Below are 20,058 nucleotides of genomic sequence, written 5' to 3' on the forward strand. Positions count from 1 at the left end.
GCGGATAAAATTTTCCATGAAAAGAAATTTTTTTTTTTCATCCCGCATTTGCTGCGGGAAGACAACAGGTCAACAAGCAGGCGGCTGCCGCTTAACAGTGCGGGACACCAAAACAAAAATGTCGGCCGGCAGAGCAAGCCAAAGATGCCGAACGCTTTTTTTTCTTCTCGCGAGTACATTATGCGCATTGAAACAGTTTCTTCCGTATCAGTAATGAATAATATCGTAAATATCGGCAAGTTTGTGGCAATAACATAGCCATGTCCACTTTGATGGGACAGAAACAGAGGTGGGTGCGCTTAGCTGCCAGTGACATAGAAACACATGGCGGGCATGCTACAAAAACTGCGGCATCTGTCTTCACTACTATCCTAATATGGCACGTTTCTGCTAAGGGTGGGCGAATATCTGAGCTGTGTTACAAGCATCGGCATATGTATAGGGTACACTTCTAACGTATCAGTGTAAACGTGGCTACTATCACTGCCGCTCACGATTTGTTGCGTGCCCACGAGTGCAGACGAGAAGAATCGAAAGGTGCCTTTTTTTGTTGTTGTTGACCACAACCCATTATAAAGCCTACAAATAATAAAGCCAAGGCAAGTTTGGTTAAAGGTTTTTTTTTCATGGAAGTGCAGAAAGTGATGAAAAGAATAAAATGGGGCATCTGCTTAAGAATGTTTGGTGCGTACAGACTGCTTGGTACGTCTTGAAGAGTCGTTCGCGTAGCATTCGACAGCATTCAACAGATCGTAAGCGCGATCATCGTTAGCTAGACTTGGCACACGACATATTGCTGCAGCAAGTTCGAGGTGCGATCATTACACGGGAAAGAAAAGAAATCCACTTTTGGCGACAAAATTCAGGAGTGCGCTCATTATGCAAGTAAATACGGTAATTAGTAGTATATTTCAGAGCCGTGTGTAATACAGCAATTTTGCCCACTCTAGATGTATGAATAGATGCAGTCTACAGGATTTACATTGTTTCTGATTGCCAAGTTACAGAGTTGTAAACCTAACACTTTAGTTTTCTTTTTCACATATTTCAAGAATTATTCTATAACAATTTACTGTATAAATTGAAAGTTTACTTGCTACAGTTAGTAGATATAATTTTTTTTTCTTTTTAAGTATAAGAAAACCTATTCAAAGTTGGTGCAGTGGTTGCTAAAAAAGCTATCTCCATTTCCCCGTGTACACTTGGGAGCTTTCAAGCTAAAACTGCCTCAAAGTTTATATTAATGGCATGATCAACATTATTGTGACATCACGATGCAGAGCAAAATATTGTCAAGTTATGGTGGTAAAGAACTAGACTGTGGTGCAAAAGCCAGTCATAAACTGACTCCTTACTGGGCAAATCTTGGCCCACAAAAAGCAAGTTACACTAGGGCAGAACGACAGTGACAAGCATATGAGCTGATCGTCGAAAATTTGATCTGCAGGTCAAGCGTGTCTACATCAGTTGACAAAGATTACAGCGTCATTGCTGGTGCTCACGACGACACTTTGCAGAGACGATTGTCACTGTGTGGTCTACCCGCTGCACTTGTCAGCTTGCAATGCCCAAACCTGACCATTGAAGAGGCTGCCGCCTGCCTTGACGTCTGCTCTGTCCAGAAATTTAACACTCAAAACGTGCCACAGGCACCTTCTTAAGGTGCGCACCTTTCCAGAAACAGGCTTGCGCCTGTTGCCGCTGGCCGACTTGAGAGCAGACTTGGTGGGCGTGGCCCTACGGTCCCAAGTACTGGCACGCCTCGGGGAGGTGGGGCTGCCTTCAAGGCTGCGCGGTCGCTTAGCGGGAGACGGTGTCATAGGAGTGCCTCCTGCTTTCGTTACGCTGTCTGCTGGGCCATCGGCCGTGCCATCTGCCTCGTCCTGTGCCAGGCACTCAAACGATCCAGACGTAGAGGTGCACGACGTTCCCGTGCTACTCGTGTCGTCCGTGTCTTCAGCATCGTCGTCCAAGCCATCTTGCTTCCTGCAAATGCCACAGCATTGTTGACACGTTGTATCAAGTTTAATACAATGCGAGCAAAGCGTTCAATCCTGTGCATAAAACAGTTGCAACGTCCCAAGGTCCCAACGTTAGTCGCTATGAGTAAGATCTCCCATGCTATCAAAAATATATATAGAGAAAAAAGAAAAGCTGGCCACATGAAAAAAAATGCATGAAAAGAAAAATCAACACTTTAACAGGGTAAGACAGGAAAATGCTGAGAAGCATACATGATTAATCGTGGAATAAAAAGACTGCTCAAACATTCAGTTTTATTAAGTAAGTTAGTACAAAGACAGCTGTATACAGGAAGGGATCAAGTTTAAATAAAGCCGCAGATTTCGTGCAAGGATTTTAAGTTTTTGTCCTGTCAAGAGATAAAACATCTCCGACTCGTGTCGCACACAAGAGAATGTCAGCATTTTAGCATTCATATATAGATTTCTTTACCGTGGTGGACTGCTCATTACAAGAGTCCACTTACTGTACCAACTCACGTAAAAGCTTGACCTTTCTTGTTTCATGAATTGGCATGAGAAGTCGTTCTGTGTCACTTATATGGATGTCACGAATTTCAGCGCTCCAGAAATAGAAATGCGATGCAAACATATTAAAACAACATTTATCACAAGAAAAGATTCCAATGAAAAAAAAAAAAAAACAGCCAAGTACCCTGACAAACCGTAAAGCCTATACACACAGGAAGCACTCCCAAAAACTAGTCATGCACATAAAAACGAAAGTAGATAATGGTTATATACTGTTTCTAGCTCAAGTAGCCAACAAGTGGTCCTTAGGAATACATGTAGAATTTTCTGAACATCATCAACTGTCACAGACATCGGGCCGGCATTGTGTAATACGTCAGCCTGGGTGGTTCCGGTGCAGCATAGGTGTTGACCTCTGTTGCGAGCGACGGGGTTGTCGTCTTCTGCTAAGATCAGCATGGCATGGGACATGGTCTGGGCCAGTCGGGCATTGGGCCGCTACCGTAGCCAGGCGATTGCCTCCGTGGCACAGGCAACATGGGGCTGGACCGGGGCCGTGGAGCACAGCCGCGGCGACGTAGTCGAGGTTGAGGATCTGGAGCTGTTGCCCGCGAACTCTCAGATGTCCCCTCGCCTGACTGTGGTTCTCGAAGCTTCCCGTCCCCACAGCACAGCTGGAGATGCTTCTGCCCTGCTCCTCGTCCACATCAGCAATGCCAGCTCCTCTGCCTTCATCTCCTTTTTCATGTTTTTTCTCCTCTTGCGCTTCACATGCGTCTTGCCCCCCCCACATCGCCTGTCCACTTTTCTTTTCGCTGACTGGCATCGTCATCTTCACATATGCGCACATGCTTTGCCGGTGACTCATGACAGTGAATAAGTTCTTTTCTTGCTAAATTTCTATGACAGTTCAAATGTCTTTCCTTCACATTTCGGGTCATCTTAAAGAAACCGCAGCTATATATTTTTTCAAGTATGGATGTAATGTGCAATAATTTGCTACAATGAAAAATGCCAGGTCAATCTTGTATACTTTCTTTTAACAAATCAACTTGGCAGTTAAAGGGACACTAAAGGTTACCAAAAACTCAAGTTAAAGTGGTAGAGCAATGTTCTAGAACGTCTGAGGCGTCAATATAATCGCGAACAGAGCTTTAGTAACCGAGAAATTGAGGTAAATGCATGACACGATTTGAGACCCCCCAGCGACATTACGGTACTAGCCCGATGACGAAAGCACTCCTCATAATTTGTGTCACTAATACTCAACTACTCGTATTAAAAATATCATTTCATTCGATTATAAGATGGAAAAAAAAATGCTACTTGTCTACGTCTATGCGATTCTAGGAAAAAAAACATTCTGACGTTAGCCTTCAGTAATATGGGTGGTCGAAAGGTTTTGTTTTCGCTCGACTCTGCGCGCTCGACTCTGCGCCGCGCACGCTTCGGAGTTTCAGTAGTTTCGTTATCGCGTCGTGCTGTGAGGGTTCTGCTGGCTCGCGAAACTTTCATTTGGAAGAAGCAGCGAGAATGCCATGTCCATGTGATGTCGTGGGAAGCCCTCGTTGCTTTCCCGCTCTGGAGAGCCGGTGTCGATGCCACCGTCGTAGTAAGCAACGACGCCGGCTGCGCAAGCCCTCAGCAGCAGGTGGCGCTCGTCAGTGCTCAAATCGCTGAAGTTGAGCCCACCATCGCGAGCCAATCTGTCGTTGTCAGGGTCCATTGCGACGAGCGTCCAAGTTTGCGTCATAGAATGAAGTACCAGCTTATGATCGCGCGTTTCTCCTTCCGCTAGCCACCATACTCCCGCTTTGGCTCTGCTGTCGGCTCTGTCTTGGCTCTGTTTCTGGCCGCGCGTTTGCGTTTTGCGCAGAAAAGCCGTAGCGCCGTCTGCGGACGCCGTTCTACTCACCGATGGCGCAACGTCACTATGAGACGATGATGTCAGTACTCCTCGATCGGAGGGCGGGCGATTTGAACTGCGCTAGAGGTACGCGGACGCTTCAGAACACATTTTCTCTTAAATTAAGTCTCTCCTTGGCACGAAACAAGCGTTTCGAGGTTTCTGGGATGGTATTTCAACAGTCCACGTTGACATAATAGTAACCTTTAGTGTCCCTTTAACAGGAAGACGACACTGTTAGCCCCTTTTAGTTACTGGTGTGGCCCATGAGTGTGGGAAAATGTAAAATATTACTGACCGCCCTCAAAGCAGGGGCACACCACATACAGCACACAACTTCAACTGCTGTAAAGAGGAGGAGGAATTGACCTCGTTCCACACCATGGAAACAACATTTTGTGCGACTAGCGCCGGACACATCGACAAACGCTAGCTTTCTTCGCACAGTGCTAAGGAATGCTGTCGCTTGTAGACGGCGATGCACCTGATGCTAGCGACATGAAATCCTGCAAAAGCAAACGTACTCCCGAAAGTGGTCATACGAAGATATGGCACACTTTTTTAGCCACTTGTGGAATTAGGCCATTTGTTTTCTGGCAAATATAGATATTTCCAATTCCCTATCATTCGGACTTATGGTGGGCCCCGTTGAGCCTGAATTGTTGGTCAGCCTGAAGGTAGGTAACCTGATGTTCAATTTATTAAGTGGCTTAGTCATGCACGCTACGCACGTCTGCCACTCACGTCTGCGCAGTCACTCATTGTGGCGCACTTCGGCGTAAAATTGTGCTGTCTTATCAGGATTGCAGATGAAATCTCGCTTGGAGCAAACTGGCACATCCGGTGCAGGAGTGGTAGCACTGTGCATTTTTCTCCCATCGAAATGCCACCGTGGCGTCCATGATGTCATCCTGTGCCCTCGGGCTCAGCAGCACAACAGCAAAGAGCAAAATATTCTTGTCAACCTGCCAAATCTTTGCAGAAGAAACATTAGATGATGACTGCACATAATTTTGTAATTCATAAAATTTGGGTGTGAGCTAGAGGGCCACATTGAATGTTATAATTATAGTTTTCTATGTTATAATCAAGAAAAAAAAACATTTATTTTGTCACCTTTTCTTTCAATGTCTCTCTTCCTGATTTTAAAAGCAGAAAGACATTTCAAGGCCATACTTTTCCAACGACATACAATTACGAAATTTCACTACTGAATATGCAAACCCAGAATAAATAATATTCTGCGCATGCTCTTTGCAAACACCAACTGCCCCGAAGGAAAAGAAAAAAATTGTTTTGGGCACAATGAGAAGCACTCGTGCGATAGCTGGCAAAATGCAATGTGCACTAAGCCTTAGCCTCTTTCGCGCAGTGTTTGTTGGAGTGAACATTTACAGGTGCAAGCAAGCAATTTCCTTTTTAGAAGTAAAAGTGCAAGTCGTATTCGTTTGTGGAAGCTGGCAAAATAAAATGACTGCTTTTATTTCTCCCCTTACCTAACCACACTTAGCCACTACTCTTTATTACAACCCTTTCTCTTCTTAACGCTGGATTCATCTAGCTTTTCTCAAATTTCTGTTTGAGCTAACCCACTAATAGGCCTTACGCTGTCTTTGAAGAAAACGAAATGACGTCAGCACTGTTGTATCGTCATGGCACCACACGTGCCTATGAAGCTGGGCGCACCTGCTGTAATCACTTTCTTCCCTCTCTATTTGTCCCTTCCCCTCTTTCTTGCTGTGTGCTATATATGTGTGTGCGATATATGTGTGCGATACCCGTAATAAACGTTCTTTGCTCGGTTGATCTTCTTGGGAGTACGTGGTTACTTCAGTGGCGACGAGGATGGGATAAGCCTGCTGCCCCACCAGCAACACCCCGGTAGCCATGGCCAGATACGCAAGCCCACCGCAGTTCGAGGAAGCTACAGACCACTAGCCGGCATATCTAGTGCAGCTAGAAGCTTTCTTCGAAGGCAACGGCATCACGGAAGAAAAAAGGCAACGGCATCACGGAAGAAAAGAAGAAGTGTGAGTGCTCAGCCCTGCTCGTAGCAGGGCTGAGCACTCGCATGGTGGCCGTCGTTAGTGGACGCTGCGCGCCAACAAAGGTGAACGAGCTGTAGTACAATGAAGCCCTCGACATATTGCAGAAGCATTTTTCGCCCAGCCCGAATGAAATAGCCCAATCCTACAAATTTTTCTCACGCAACCAGATGCCAGGAGAGCCAGTCAGAGATTTTCTCGTAGCCATTTGGCAATTGGCGGATAGCTGCAACTTTGGCACTTCACTTGACAGGATACTCCGGGACCGTATAGTTTGTGGCTTGCAAGACAACTCGGTACATCGTCAACTGCTTTCGAAGGCATCCTTAAAAAGAAGAGAAGCAGAGGAAATCGCCTTAGCAGTGGAAATGGCGGAAGAAAACGTGAAGACGTTGAAGACTGCGCCTGAGGACGAAGGCGTACACATGTTAAGAAACATGTATGCACTACGTGAAAGTCTGCCACCATGCTCCAGCTGCGGAAAAACAGGGCACGACCCCAGAACCTGCCAGTTCCGCTCGGCGAAGTGCTACCGGTGCCAGCAGCGCGGTCATGTTCGCAAGATGTGTCCCGGACAAGCAGACAGCAGAATGATGGAACCGTTCACGTGGCCACAACAGCAAATTAATGCTGTGCATCCGTCAGCAGGAAACTGCAACGATTCGGGATCAGAAGCTCTGTTCCTCGTTGAAATGGCAGATAATTTTATTGGAAACATTCACATCGTAAAGGCAATAATGTGCACTTTACTATGGAATAGAATAGCGATCAAGATGCAACTGGACACAGGGTCCCCGGTTTCTATCATCACTTGGCCCACGTATGTACAGCATCAAGATGCCTGGCCGAAACTGCAAGAATCGCCGCTCAAGTTTTCATGCTTCCTTGCACCACTGCCGGTGCGTAGCCAGTTACAGCTCGATGTTTCCTTGGGTTCGAAGACTACGAATGCCACATTAGCGGTGCTGAGTTGTTCCGGGCTGAACCTGTGTGGCCGGGACGTTATGACAGCGCTGGACCTTCTTGGGGAGCCGATGCTCAGCGTAACGCAGGAAGGTGAGAGTGCAGCCATTCGTGAAGTTGGCAATGGCGTTCAAGTCTTGTTAGAAGAATTTTCCGACGTGTTTCGACCCGAGTTAGGGCTCATAAAGGGACCACCCACCCATTTGCCATTGCGGGATGATGCTGTTCCTCGGTTCTGTAAGGCGCGGCCCGGTGCCGTACACGTTGCGCTCATAAGTGGAGGCCGAAATTGATCAGTTAGTCGAAAATGGAATTCTTGGCCTGGTCGCACACTCGGAGTGGGCGGCACCCGTGGTGGCAGTGGTAAAGCGTAATGGAAACATTCGCTTATGCGGCGATTTCAAAACTGCTGTCAACCAAGCCTGCCATACGATCCAGTATCCTCTCCCCGCATAGAGGACATCATGGCGACGTTAAACAGCGGTGAAGTTTTTACAACTATCGATCTCCGGGACGCTTACAATAAAATTGCGTTAGGCGAAGAATCGCAACTGCTCATGACGGTGAATACACAGAAGGGCCTTTTCTGCTTCACACGCCTTCCGTTCGGAGTAGCCTCTGCGCCAGCGCTATTTCAGCAACGCATGGAAACAATTTTGCAAGGACTGCCCGGAGTACAGGTCTATTTGGACGACGTAATCATTGCAGAAAAGCGGAATGACGTCGCCACCTTACGCCGAGTTCTGGGAAGGTTCTGCGAGTTCGGGGTGCGGCTGAATCGGGAGAAGTCAAGATTTCGTCAGAATGAGGTTGATTTTTTGGGTTACAAAATTAATGATAAGGGTGTGCATGCCAAAAGGGAAAATCTTGAGTCTATTCTGGACGTCGGCACACCCATGGGAGTGCCCGAGTTAAGGTCATTTTTGGGTCTGGTCACCTATTGCTAAAAGTTTCTACCGCAGGCAGCCACGATCCTTGCATCTCTGTACGAACTATTGCGCGCCAGGACGGAGTGGAAGTGGGGCATTGCTCAGCAGCAGGCGTTCCAAGAGGTCAAAGGACTGATAAGTAAAGCAGAATTTCTTGCCCATTATGACCCGGACAAACCGTTGGTACTAGAATGTGACGCTTCATCAGTCGGCATTGAAGCCGTCCTTTCTCGCGGCACAGCTGAGAAGATGAGGCAACCCATTGGATTCCGCTCCCGCACACTCACAGACGCAGAGCGAAAGTATTCGCAGCTTGAAAAGGAAGCCCTGGCATTAGTGTTTGGAGTAGCGAAATTCCAGGCATATTTGTTGGGTAGGAATTCACACTTCTGACTGATCACAAGCCATTAGTATTTTCAATCCAGATAAGCCGGTTCCAGCCATGGCGGCCGCCCGCATACGATGGGCCCTCCAGTTGAGCACCTACTCCTACATCGTCAAGTTCAAGGATGGCAAGGCGAATGTTCCGGCTGATGCACTCAGCCGCCTGCCACGCAGCGCCTTCCGAGGAAGTGTCCGGAGACTAGGACGGCGCTGATGACTGTGAGTACGTACTTCTCACCGCCTGTTTGGACAGTAGAGTGCTGTCAGCCAAACAACTGGCCCGCTATACAGCCGAAGATGAGGAGTTACTTGTGGTGTGGAAGTAGGTGCAGGAAGGCTGGCCTCGGCATTTAGACGCGAAGCAAGTCACTCTGAATCCGTACCTAGTCCGGAGGGACGAGCTAACTGTGAGAGAAGGCCTGGTTTTCTGGGGCCACCGAGTCGTCGTGCCTAAAGCAGCCAGGAACGCAGTGTTGCAGCTGATTCATGATACACATCAAGGAATCACCGCGATGAAGAGACTAGCTCGCTCGCCGCTTTAGTATCCCAGCATTGATAAACAGATTGAGCAGCTCGGTAAGACGTGCCTTTTATGTGTTCAAGCTGCACCGATGCCTCCACGCCAGGTACCAGTGCCGTGGCCGGAAACCAGGCAGCCGTGGTCTCGTCTGCTCATTGATTTTGCGGGTCCGGTGGATGGCTACATGCTATTAATTGTGGTCGATTCTCACAGTAAGTGGATGGAAGCTGTGCCTTTGCGAACTTCCACAACTGGGACAACCGTAGATGCCCTGCGCACCCTCTTTAGCACTTTAGTTTTGCCGTGCACAATCGTCACAGATAACGGGCCGCAGTTTGCAAGCCGGGAATTTTAGACTTTCACTACGGTGAATGGAATAAAGCACATGTGCACTGCACCATATCACTCTCAATCGAATGGGTTGGTGGAATGAGCAGTGCGTACCATAAAACAAAGCCTGCAGAAAAACAGGCAAGGATCAATGCAAACGCGGCTGGCCAGGATCTTGCACAACTACCGGCGAATGCCGCTGTCGGGCGGAAAAACGCCGGCTATGCTGCTGATGGGGCGTGAGCTACGCTCCCGATTAGATAACTTGTTGCCGTCAGAAACAGAGCATTACAGTTACCCTTTTGCCAATGATTTCTTGCAGACGGATGAACCAATCTGGGTGCGGAACTATGGTTGCCTCAGAGACCCATGGACTCAAGCACGTGTCCAAACCACAGAGGGTTCTCGTATGGTGACTGCCAAGGGACCGGAGGGTGAACTAATGCGACGACACTTGGACCAAATGCAACCGCGTGTGGTGGTGCAGGACTCTGAGCAAGTGCAGCCGCGTCTCTCAGCCAGAGGCGACAGAGCCGTCGACAAGACCGCTAGTGCAAATACGATGGATGAGACCACAACCCTGGAACTACAAAGGTCAACGCGTTCGAGACGTCCCCTTGACAGGTTCTCTCCCTAAGAGAAGAGGAGACTGTTGTATCGTCATGGCACTGCACGTGCCTATGAAGCTGGGCGCACCTGCTGTAATCACTTTCTTCCCTTACTCTCTACTTGTCCCTTCCCCTCTTTCTTGCTGTGTGCTATATATTGCACGCGATACCCGTAATAAACATTCTTCGCTCGGTTGATCTTCTTGGGAGTACGTGGTTACTTCAAGCACCATCTAGCAAACATGAGAAGAAGTCATGCACTAGAACAAGACTGATGAAGATGAAGCAAACGCACTCAATCATTGTCATTACACGTTGAAGAAGACTAGGCCTGCTCTGCAACTGGGAAGGGAGGAAGCTAGACTATGCCGGCTTGATCCAGAACACAAGTGTTCGAGTGGACATTCGCCACTCAAGGCAGCTGCTGATGGAATCACATTCTCCAGGATCAGTATTCTCCACTGCTATAGCATCAGCTGAATGGCTAGGAGAGGTAGAATCCCTGACTGCCAATCTGTTGGTCGCAAGTTTCAATCCTTGCAGCAGAGTGATATTTTCTCTTCTTTCATTTCCATCTTTGTAACTCGCAAAGGATTATGGGATTCCAGTAACGAACGGTGGCGGACACTAAAATGACCAGGCGAGTGAACCCGTAACACTTGTTGCAGTGAAAAAAAAAAAAAAATTTGCCTACCTGTCGACCTGGCGTTTCAGTTCAGGTGTTCCCAGAGGGCTGCAGGTGTCCTCCTGCTCTTCCACGCCGGCAAGCACTTCGTGGCCATCAAAGACTATACCCGCGGCTGGTCTGACGGTGATCTCGTGGGTCAGCATGTTTACCGTCAGGATCTCCTCTTCCTCCCCGCACATGGGCGAGTCCTCGAGCGGAGGCCACGCCGACCGCGGTGACGGCAGCATGCCTCCACCGCCTTCAACACTGCTGTCCAGGACTGATGAGACGTCGTTGAGGTCGTACTCCACCAATCCTTCGTCGTCACTGTCGTCTCCTGCTGGCCAAGAAAAAGAAAAGCAGCTGGTCTTGCACGTTACGTACCACCCAGTTGCTTGCAACTTTTAGCAGCACAATGAACATATGAATGCCAACGAGATCTGCTTAAGACAAGTTTTTTTAAGCTCGCTAAGACCCTTCCTCGTTGTCTGAAAAGTCCATATACCATTTCATGCACTGGCGTGCTTGTTTTCTCTTACATTCAACATTGATTAGCATTGATTAAAGTTACACTCAACCAGCAGCCCACATAAGACGATGAAAATTGGAAAGCTTTACTGCCGTGACCTTGCTTCGAAGGAACATTCAGGTTTAGTCTCGCTTAGCCCTTTGAGGGTCACCCGTACAGCGGTGACCAAACGTGTGAAAAAACATGCCCTTTTTAAATGAAGCACCGCCTAGCATCACTCTGGAGGTGCTGCAACCTTCCAAAACTTATAAAAAGGAATTCTTGTTACGCTGCTGCCCCTCAGTGTACGCCAAAACTATCTGCGATTTCTTGCTTAGCTTTATGCTGGCTGTCACCGCTGTAGTTATGAAGTATTCCCACTTTGTCTAGTTTACGGCTGCGTGCTTATGCCCGTGTCGGTACACTTCATAATCGGCATTCTCGCATGTGTCGTTTCGAGTTACAGGCAGTGGGAAAACTGATTTCTATCTTGTTTGTTATCACTCAAAGCACTGACGCGAGATGCTCATGTGCGTTGCTCTCTCTTAGGCATGCAATTATGTACTTTGTTTACAGCCGGGCTCTCACAAACCAGCGATACTGCCGCACGTGCACATCTGTTTACAAGACGCGCTAGGACTGATGCAATCTCACCTATCAATCTAATAACCGATTGCTGCAAGTTTCTCGCTCATTTAGTTTTTCTGATGCGTGCGCAGCACCGATTTTGCTTGCAGCTGCTCATGTGGCATAATAATAATATTTGGGGTTTTACGTGCCAAAACCACTTTCTGATTATGAGGCACGCCGTAGTGGAGGACTCCGGAAATTTTGACCACCTGGGGTTCTTTAACGTGCACCTAAATCTAAGCACACGGGTGCTTTCCCATTTCGCCCCCATCGAAGCTCATGTGGCATGCCTTGCTTTCACAGTGGGATCCTGTGGCCGTATTCTCGAATGATCCACTTAATTTTCTATTCTTGCTCAATGGTTCGGATGCGGCTCGGAGGCCACCCACACAGCTGTCATCTTTGCTGGTATCGCAACCACAGCTCAACACGATAAAAGCAGGAAAAGTAAATGCAATGTTTTAAGATATGGGCCCTACTTGTGTCAAACTTATTTAAAACATAAAAATAAGTTGTCTAAGTTTTTTTTTAATGTATTTTATACCTGTATACAAAATTAAATTATGTGCAAAACTGCACACATCAAAGAAACTTGTGTCACGTTTATTGTCACTTAAAAATTATGTTTGCATTTTTTTTTCTGAGTCACTTGGAAAATGTAAATCTGCAATAAAAAAAATGCGACTCGGGGTGGCCGCACCCCTAGAAAAAATGTAGCCCTCTAAGGTTTAAGAACGAAAATTGGTTCACCTGGCAGTCCAGGAAATTATAAAGCGTCCAACACCAGAGCTTGAAGGAATTCGGTTTCATATTTCCACAAGGTCCGTGGCTTACACCCATATATCACAGAGAAAACAAGAGCATTAAGAACTTTGCAGGCTAACATTTTTATCTTTCGTATTTTTTTAATGTCCACCCATTGCTCTCTTTCCTAGAACCATTGCAGTCATTGATAAGTCTTCAGAGGAAGTAGCTACCACAGTATACCGAGTTGATAAAATCCACCATGACGTTGGGTGCCACAGTGTAACAGGAAATTCATGATGTTCATAACCTGGTTGGTTGGAAGAGCAGACGTTATCACGTATGCGGCAAATGTGGGCAAGATCACGGTGTCATCAACACAACTCCCGAATGAATTTTAGTTGGTGTACAATATCGAAACAACCTTTCATCGTAACTTCCAATGAGAAAAGTCGGAACACATGCCAAGAAAACATACCCTATTTGTACAATTCTAACGTGCACCCCATTTTCACAGGTGTAAAGTAAGAAAATATAAGTGCACCTGAATTAAAATGCGCCAAACACTCGCCACCACAAAGCTATGGCTTTGTGGCAACCATTGAATCCATGTGTCCCACTAAACGTTGACTTTTTTTTCTTCTATATTCCACATTTAACATACACCAACACGGTGATTCACGAGTCAGTGTTTCTTCTGCATCACTACATTCCCATGAAATGTGCTATTTACTGAATGTGTGATAGCCTGCCGAACAGCAGTGGGCTGCGGTGAATTCCTTATTTTCATGTTTTCTGTGCAGATTGTCTCTCCTATAATTGCAGTTGATAGCATGCAATGAAGACGGGTTGTTATCAGTACAGAGTCTGTTGTCAACACTTTGCCTAGTCTTTTCCACCGTTCAATCGTCTTCAAATATTGAGCAATCACTTTTGAAATTCATGCTCCAGAGCAGGTTGGCACATGCCAGGTGGTTTGGTGCAGGATAGCACAAATGACAGAGCTCTCTTCCACCCCTGCCTGTTGGGCTTAGAAAAGACCAGCTGTATTTTCTCATAAAACATGCAATAATATGATTTCATACATTCAAATTAAAACAGTGCACAGCAGAAAACGAACACATATGAACAAGATAAGGTGCCTGTTAAAAGTTCCCTTCAGGCAACTTTAACTTCTGATTTGACTTCTGAACTTGCTAACAGGTGCTACCAGAGGTGACTTGAACAGATTAAATGTCTATCACGAAAGACATGCCAGCCAAAGAACTCACCGTCCTCCGGTGCATCCAGTCCGTTGCACAAGTGCCCATTGGCCAGCACCGGCCCATTCTGCATTGCGTGTCGGTGCTGTGCTGCTGCTTCATTGGCAATCCTGCGCATCTCATCTACTGTGGAGTTCTCGGTGATTGCAAGCGAATCCTCGTAAGAGGAACCCCCCTTCCCCACATCATCGTCCATCGTCAGGTCTGAAAGTGCCGACTCTTCAATGTCATCCACGAGATTCCACGATGCACACTTTGGGATGGGAGACACGCTGGGGCTGGGACAGTCACCCGTCGGTGTCGAAGAACGCACACAATGTGCCCGCGGGCTCGCAAAGTTGTCATCGTCTGCCAGGGTCGCATCAGAGCACTCCGATGTGTTGTCCCCGTCCGGCATGGCAGTCAGAAACATAGTCTCCGACTCAGACGCGGCACGTTCCAAGAGTTCTGGCACCAACTCGAAGCTCGATTCCTCAGACTCCGGCGCCGTCACGTACGAAGCACTGTCGCGGCTGTCGTTGCTGCCACCTTGCGTTGCAGGCTCAGGGGCCGCGGCAGCAGGCGTCGACGTCTCAGAGTCGTCGCCGCTCTGGCTGCAATTCAAGACAGGGGGGCACAGATCAGTGTCGGCTTCCCGCCGGAGGACATCTCCGGAGGAAGCATCTGGGGTGTTAGTGCTCAGCGTGCCACCGTCGATGGAGTTAGCGGCCGAAGGGGTCGGGAAACAGCCGTGTGCTGAAGTGCAACCACCACCAAACCGTCCCGCGACTCCGATGTGGCTACTTACGTCCTCACGTGTCGCCGGGTTCCGCAAACCGCTGTCGCTTTCAATGGAACGTGGAACCACCTCCGTAACTTGCACCGTGTCCCCACCACCGACACCACCCCAGATACCCACGTTTGGAGACACCACACTGCCGCCGCCGACACCACCGTTCAGAGCACCGTTCCCAGGAGCAGACATGGAAGATCCATCCTCGAGTCGCCTCCAGATGTCAGAGTCCGCCCCGAGGCTGCGTGGCTCACTGCCGCTGGCATCCACATCATCAATGACGGTGATGCGGAACATTTCTGCCACCTTCTCAGGTCCTTCGCGAAGCAGGTCCTCTACCGAAGCGCTCTTCTTGAAGCCGAGGGAGTTAAGCTCCCGCGAGTCGACGGACTCAGTGCCAAGGCTGTCCTGCCGCTGCAGCGACTCACTGGGGAGGTCGACGGATGCTGTTGACCCGGACTCGGCAGCAAGGATTGCATCCAAGTCGCGGATTGCTTCCGAGATGTGGAACGAGGTCAGTTCCTCCTCCTCTTCTACGGTCGGTTCAGTGCGGAGGTCCTCTGCGCTCCCATGCAGATTCTGGAGGCTGGCAGCCACAAAGTCGCTCTCGAAGCCAAGTCGAGACAGGGACATCGCAGCAGGGTGGTTCGGAGCAAGGTTGTGCTCTTTGACACGGTCCGGTCGCAGTGCAGCCCAGCGTGACTCGAAGTCGTGGGCATCGCTGTTCTCACGTTGAAGGTGGCCTAGAAGCTCACGGAGCTCGTGCACAGACGGCCGTTCACCAGGGACTTCACTCCAGCACCAGGTGGCAACTTGGTACCTGCCACAAGCAAAAGTGAATAGCAGTCAAATAGTCCATTCACTTCAACATTTAAATTCTGGGGCTTTACGTGCCAAAACCATGATCTGATTAAGAGACCACCTAGTGTTCTTAAATCTGCCCCCAAACCTAAGTACAAGAGTTTTTTTAATTCTGCCCCCACTGAAATGCCGCTGCCATGGCCAGGATCGAACCTGCTACCTCGAGCTCAGTAACAACGCCACAGCCACTAAGCTACCGTGGTGAGTTGGTCTAATCGATTTATCAGCACTTGCTGAAGTAATTAAGAATGTGTTGTGCCTCGCTATTCCTTTCATGATGTCTGCACACTTGCATATGTTAAATTAAAGAAGGTCGCAGTTTCACCCGAAACGCAAGGCATTCATTGTGATAGCAAATTAGTGGACAGCTAGCTGTACGAAGTAAGGATAGTAGTTTTATCAGCCATATAACCTTGTGAACATAGGCATATTAACTAAATTAACAAGCACGGTGTCAGCGTGCACAGGCAAAGACAAACACATCCCACTTGATGACAGCGAAAACATGCTGTCAAAATGCTGCAGTGACGAATCACGGCAGCAGCAGTGAGCGAACTGACCTTCGTGCTGCGTCTCACATCAATGCGAACTTAGCCGCGAAAACAGAGAGCACGGCGGACTTTCTTCCTGTCGCAGATGGCCTTCTAGACAACAGCACAGGCAGGTGCGTGCGGCCACCCGGCCCAGAACTGCGCCCTCCCCTCCCCTGCCTCCAAACGCTCCCTGCAGACCCTTGTGCATGAGGGAAGACAGTTCGCCGTTTCCTCCCTGCTTTCCTCACTTGCGTGCACAAGATTGAGTCACGATTGCTGGCTCACCCTCGCAGGCTTCTACTTGCACATAGAGCACATGGGGCACGGTGACGATTTTATGACCCTCAGACTTTATATGAACCTCACCGCACTGGCAGAAATACGTCTGGACTGTCCATACAATTGCTATCTCAACAAATATTAATTAAATTCTGCGGTTTTACATGCCAAAACCACCATGCGATTATGAGGCACGCCGTAGTGAGAGTCTCCGGAATAATTTTGACCACCTGAGGTTTTTTAACGTTATACCAATGCACAGGACACTGACGCTTTCGGATTTCGCCCCAACTGAGATGTGGCTGACATGGCTGGGATTTGATCTCAAGCATCCCCTGCACTTGAGAGAGAGACAGTGCCCAGCTCATGCAAGAGGTTCTGCACAATCTCAAAATTGGCACTTAAGTGACGGGTGAATCGAATGTCTTTAGAATTTTAGAATCTCTATGCAGTGCAAGTTGCTTCTGAGGCACAGAGCAAGAATGTGGAGCTTCCAGGGCTACAACAAAATCACAGTGTATCAATGAGAAAATGGAAATTTATTCGCACTTAATGTTTGTCATCGTCACTCTCGGAGCGCTCTCTATAGCTGTATAGGAGACCGCAACATGTTGCCCTCCAGGTGGTCGACTGCCTTTCACATTTCTTGAACAACTCAGCAACCATTGTGAACAGGATGGCGGGCCATGCCTAGACTAATCAACTGCTCATTTCATCCTGCGATGCATGCAAGTCTCCAGGATGTTGATAAGGCATGATGTGGCTCTGTTGCTGCTAGCTTAGCATACCAAACAATTCTCTTGAATCAGCTTTCATAAAATGAAGGAAAAGGAAAATAGAGCATTGTCATTACTGACCTGTAAGGAAGCTTGCTCTATTAGCGTGTTACAGTGACAATAGCGCTAACAAAATGTTGCTGTTGCCCCCAACATAGTATCATACCCAACTGACGTTTGGGCAAAATTTACACCCACTTTCTTGGAGAAAATGTGCATGGTATAATTGAATGATTACGGTATCTTGCCATTGTTTTTTGGTAAAGTTATAGTTAGCGAGTCTGCTTTTTTGTTATCGTTAATGATTTGTCATTTCTTTACTATTAATGCTACTGGCACATCTGTCTCTGCTTTAATGTAGTTAATAGGGCTGCTTGAATATTGGAATATTACTGAATCAAATCGAACAGCAAACATATAGAATAATTCAATTCGCAAATCGAATACAGTCGCCAACCGTTTATTCGGACCTCACGGGGACTGCGGAAATGTCCGAATAAACAGGTGTCCGAAAAAGCAGATTAAGAAACAAAAAAATGAAATCCTTTATTTCCACGCACTTATTCGGGCTCGGCAGTAGGCTTAAAGAAATCGTGAATGCGCCGCTGCACGCTGTTCCGTTTACGCGCAATCAGATAAGCCTGAATCTCGGAGAGGGTCGTACGGTCACTACAGGCGGCTGAAAGCACAGTCACTGCTTGTACACGCTCCGCATGCGACAGCAGCGTAGCACTTGGTGCATCATCTTCCGACTAGCAGTTATCGTCCGGCGGTGCAGCAGAAACTTGACGAATGATCTCGCCGTCGTCGAGTTCTGCGCATGTCAGTACAGCAGTGTCAGCGCCTGTGAAACTGTCAAATGAGACGGTGTCCGGAATCGCAATGCAACCACTGCGTAGGTCTCAGCAGAACATTTTCCACGTCAGTGGGGAGCACATCGGAAGGCGACAAATCTTAGGCCTCCCGGCACCCGCTTGCCGGCATTCCCCAGCGCAGTCTGCGCGGGCACTGTCGGCGCCATTAGACACTTGACGCGATGTTTCCGTATGCCGCGCTGGGTCACCGAAACCTCGACACAGCACACAAAGCAAACACCACCGTGCCGACACCAGTCGCACAAATGGAAAACGTTGCCTGCTACTCGCAACGTCGCGCGCGAACAAATCGGCTGCTGGATTGTCTTGACATGGCTTACTAAGCTGAAACTGGAACTGCTGTAGAGCCACTCTATCGAACCGGGCAGAAACGATATGATGAGCGGGATTTCAGTAGCGCAACTTCGTGGGGCAGCAAGGAGGCTCCGTTCAAAACAAAAATGCGTTCAGCAAGTCGAACCATGCACCGGTCAGGGTCGGTACATGGTGCTCTCGAACGAGTTGGCTCAAGGAGTGTCCGAAAAATCGGACGAGAGGTTGCAAGGTGTCCGAACTTTCGGCAGTTGTTATACATTAAGGTCTATGGGGAGAATGGTGGTGCCGCGAAGCTGACCGAATAATCGGGCATGTCCGAATTTTTGGAGTCCGGAAAATCAGTCGGCGACTGTATGTACTATTCAATTTTTCAAACATCCATTATGCTGGTTGTAAAGACCTGCACAGCACCTCGCGTGTGCCGCTTAGGGCCCCATGCTCGATACTATGCAAACGAACACCTTATTTCATTGTTTTCGGTGCAAAAGGTGGGCCGAGCACATTGCGGTTGGGCCACCCTGGTTAAGGCAGTTGTGGACTCAGTTTTCGCGAGTGCTGCGGCCCTTCTGCTTGTCAGCCCAATGCGGGCATCGTACACACAGCACCCAAACACCACATTTTGCAGAAAGGCAGCAGTCTGCCGGAGCCGCCCCTGTCAGTAAAAGGTTCATCCAGGTCGACAGGACCAATCAAGCGATAATGTGGCATAGACAGAGGGATCGACAACGAAAGCAGCACATAGGTACTTCGGGAAGTGCAAAAGCACGAGCGAAGATCAGGCCAATTAGCCGCTGGAAGGCAGGCAGACTGTGTTGGATACACAGAGATGAACTGACAAGGTGTCTACCAAGCTGGCATTTCTAAATTCCCTGAGTGTCTTTGCAAAATTCCCAGAGACAGAACTTTGTTTTGTCAAGAGGGCTGACACCATGCCGCCTGATTTCGTCACTCTCTAGTAAGCATGCTAAAAATTTAAAAAACGACTAATCCAGTTTGAATAGTAAGAACCGTATAGTGCGAAATATAGGTCGAGGTTTTTTTTAAAAAATATTACTAAAAGGTCACCCCTCGACTTATATACCGGCCCTTGGCACAACATGAATAGTCTGGCAACATGTAGGAGTGCAGACCTTTCAACATTCGCATCGTTATCGCCTCCTTGGTGACCGACCGACGCGGCCCAATGTTAACGCGGCCTACGCAGTTGGACCGACGCCACCTTCCCTTATAGTGCAGCGATCGTTCCTGGCGTTGCTAATTTCTCGACAACCCGCAAAATTAGTATGAGTACTCGACGTCAGTTCACCGCGGCATTTAAAAATAAAGTCATCAAACATGCTGAAATGCATGGGAACATGTCTGCCCAGTGGCAATTTGGCGTCTCGGAAAAAAGCGTCCGGTACTGGCGAACGCAGAAAGTCAAGCTGTCTGCCTGCAACGCGCAGAAGACGCCCTTTCGCGGGCGCCGCGCGGTGCACCCGGAGCTCGAAGACAAGGTGGCGGATTTCGTCCACGAGCATCGTGCCAGATCTTTGCCAGTGACAGCGGAACTCATCCGCATCAAAGCTATAGAGATCGCCAGAGAATCCGGACTGCCCAAGGAACAATTCAACGGCTCCATTTATTGGGTTCGTCGCTTCGTGCGACGCAAGGGATTCG

The 20,058-nt window shown here is 48.3% G+C and overlaps 1 protein-coding gene across 2 annotated transcripts in view; it reads right to left on the minus strand.

Moving 5' to 3' along the window:
• LOC142590581 (uncharacterized) overlaps positions 1-20,058 on the minus strand; it is a 99,338-nt gene that overhangs the window by 22,130 nt on the left and 57,150 nt on the right. Inside the window, exons 12-14 of one of the 2 annotated variants that reach the window (XM_075702885.1) lie at positions 13,998-15,580; positions 10,872-11,184; positions 1,671-1,986 (exon numbers count right to left, since the gene is read on the minus strand). In XM_075702885.1, the coding sequence (XP_075559000.1) occupies positions 1,671-1,986; positions 10,872-11,184; positions 13,998-15,580 (2,212 nt within the window). The remainder of the gene's footprint in view (positions 1-1,670; positions 1,987-10,871; positions 11,185-13,997; positions 15,581-20,058) is intronic. The other variant, XM_075702886.1, reaches the window with a different exon arrangement.

The sequence above is a fragment of the Dermacentor variabilis genome, chromosome 8 (genome assembly GCF_050947875.1).
Source record: "Dermacentor variabilis isolate Ectoservices chromosome 8, ASM5094787v1, whole genome shotgun sequence".
Taxonomy (NCBI): Eukaryota; Metazoa; Arthropoda; class Arachnida; order Ixodida; family Ixodidae; genus Dermacentor; species Dermacentor variabilis.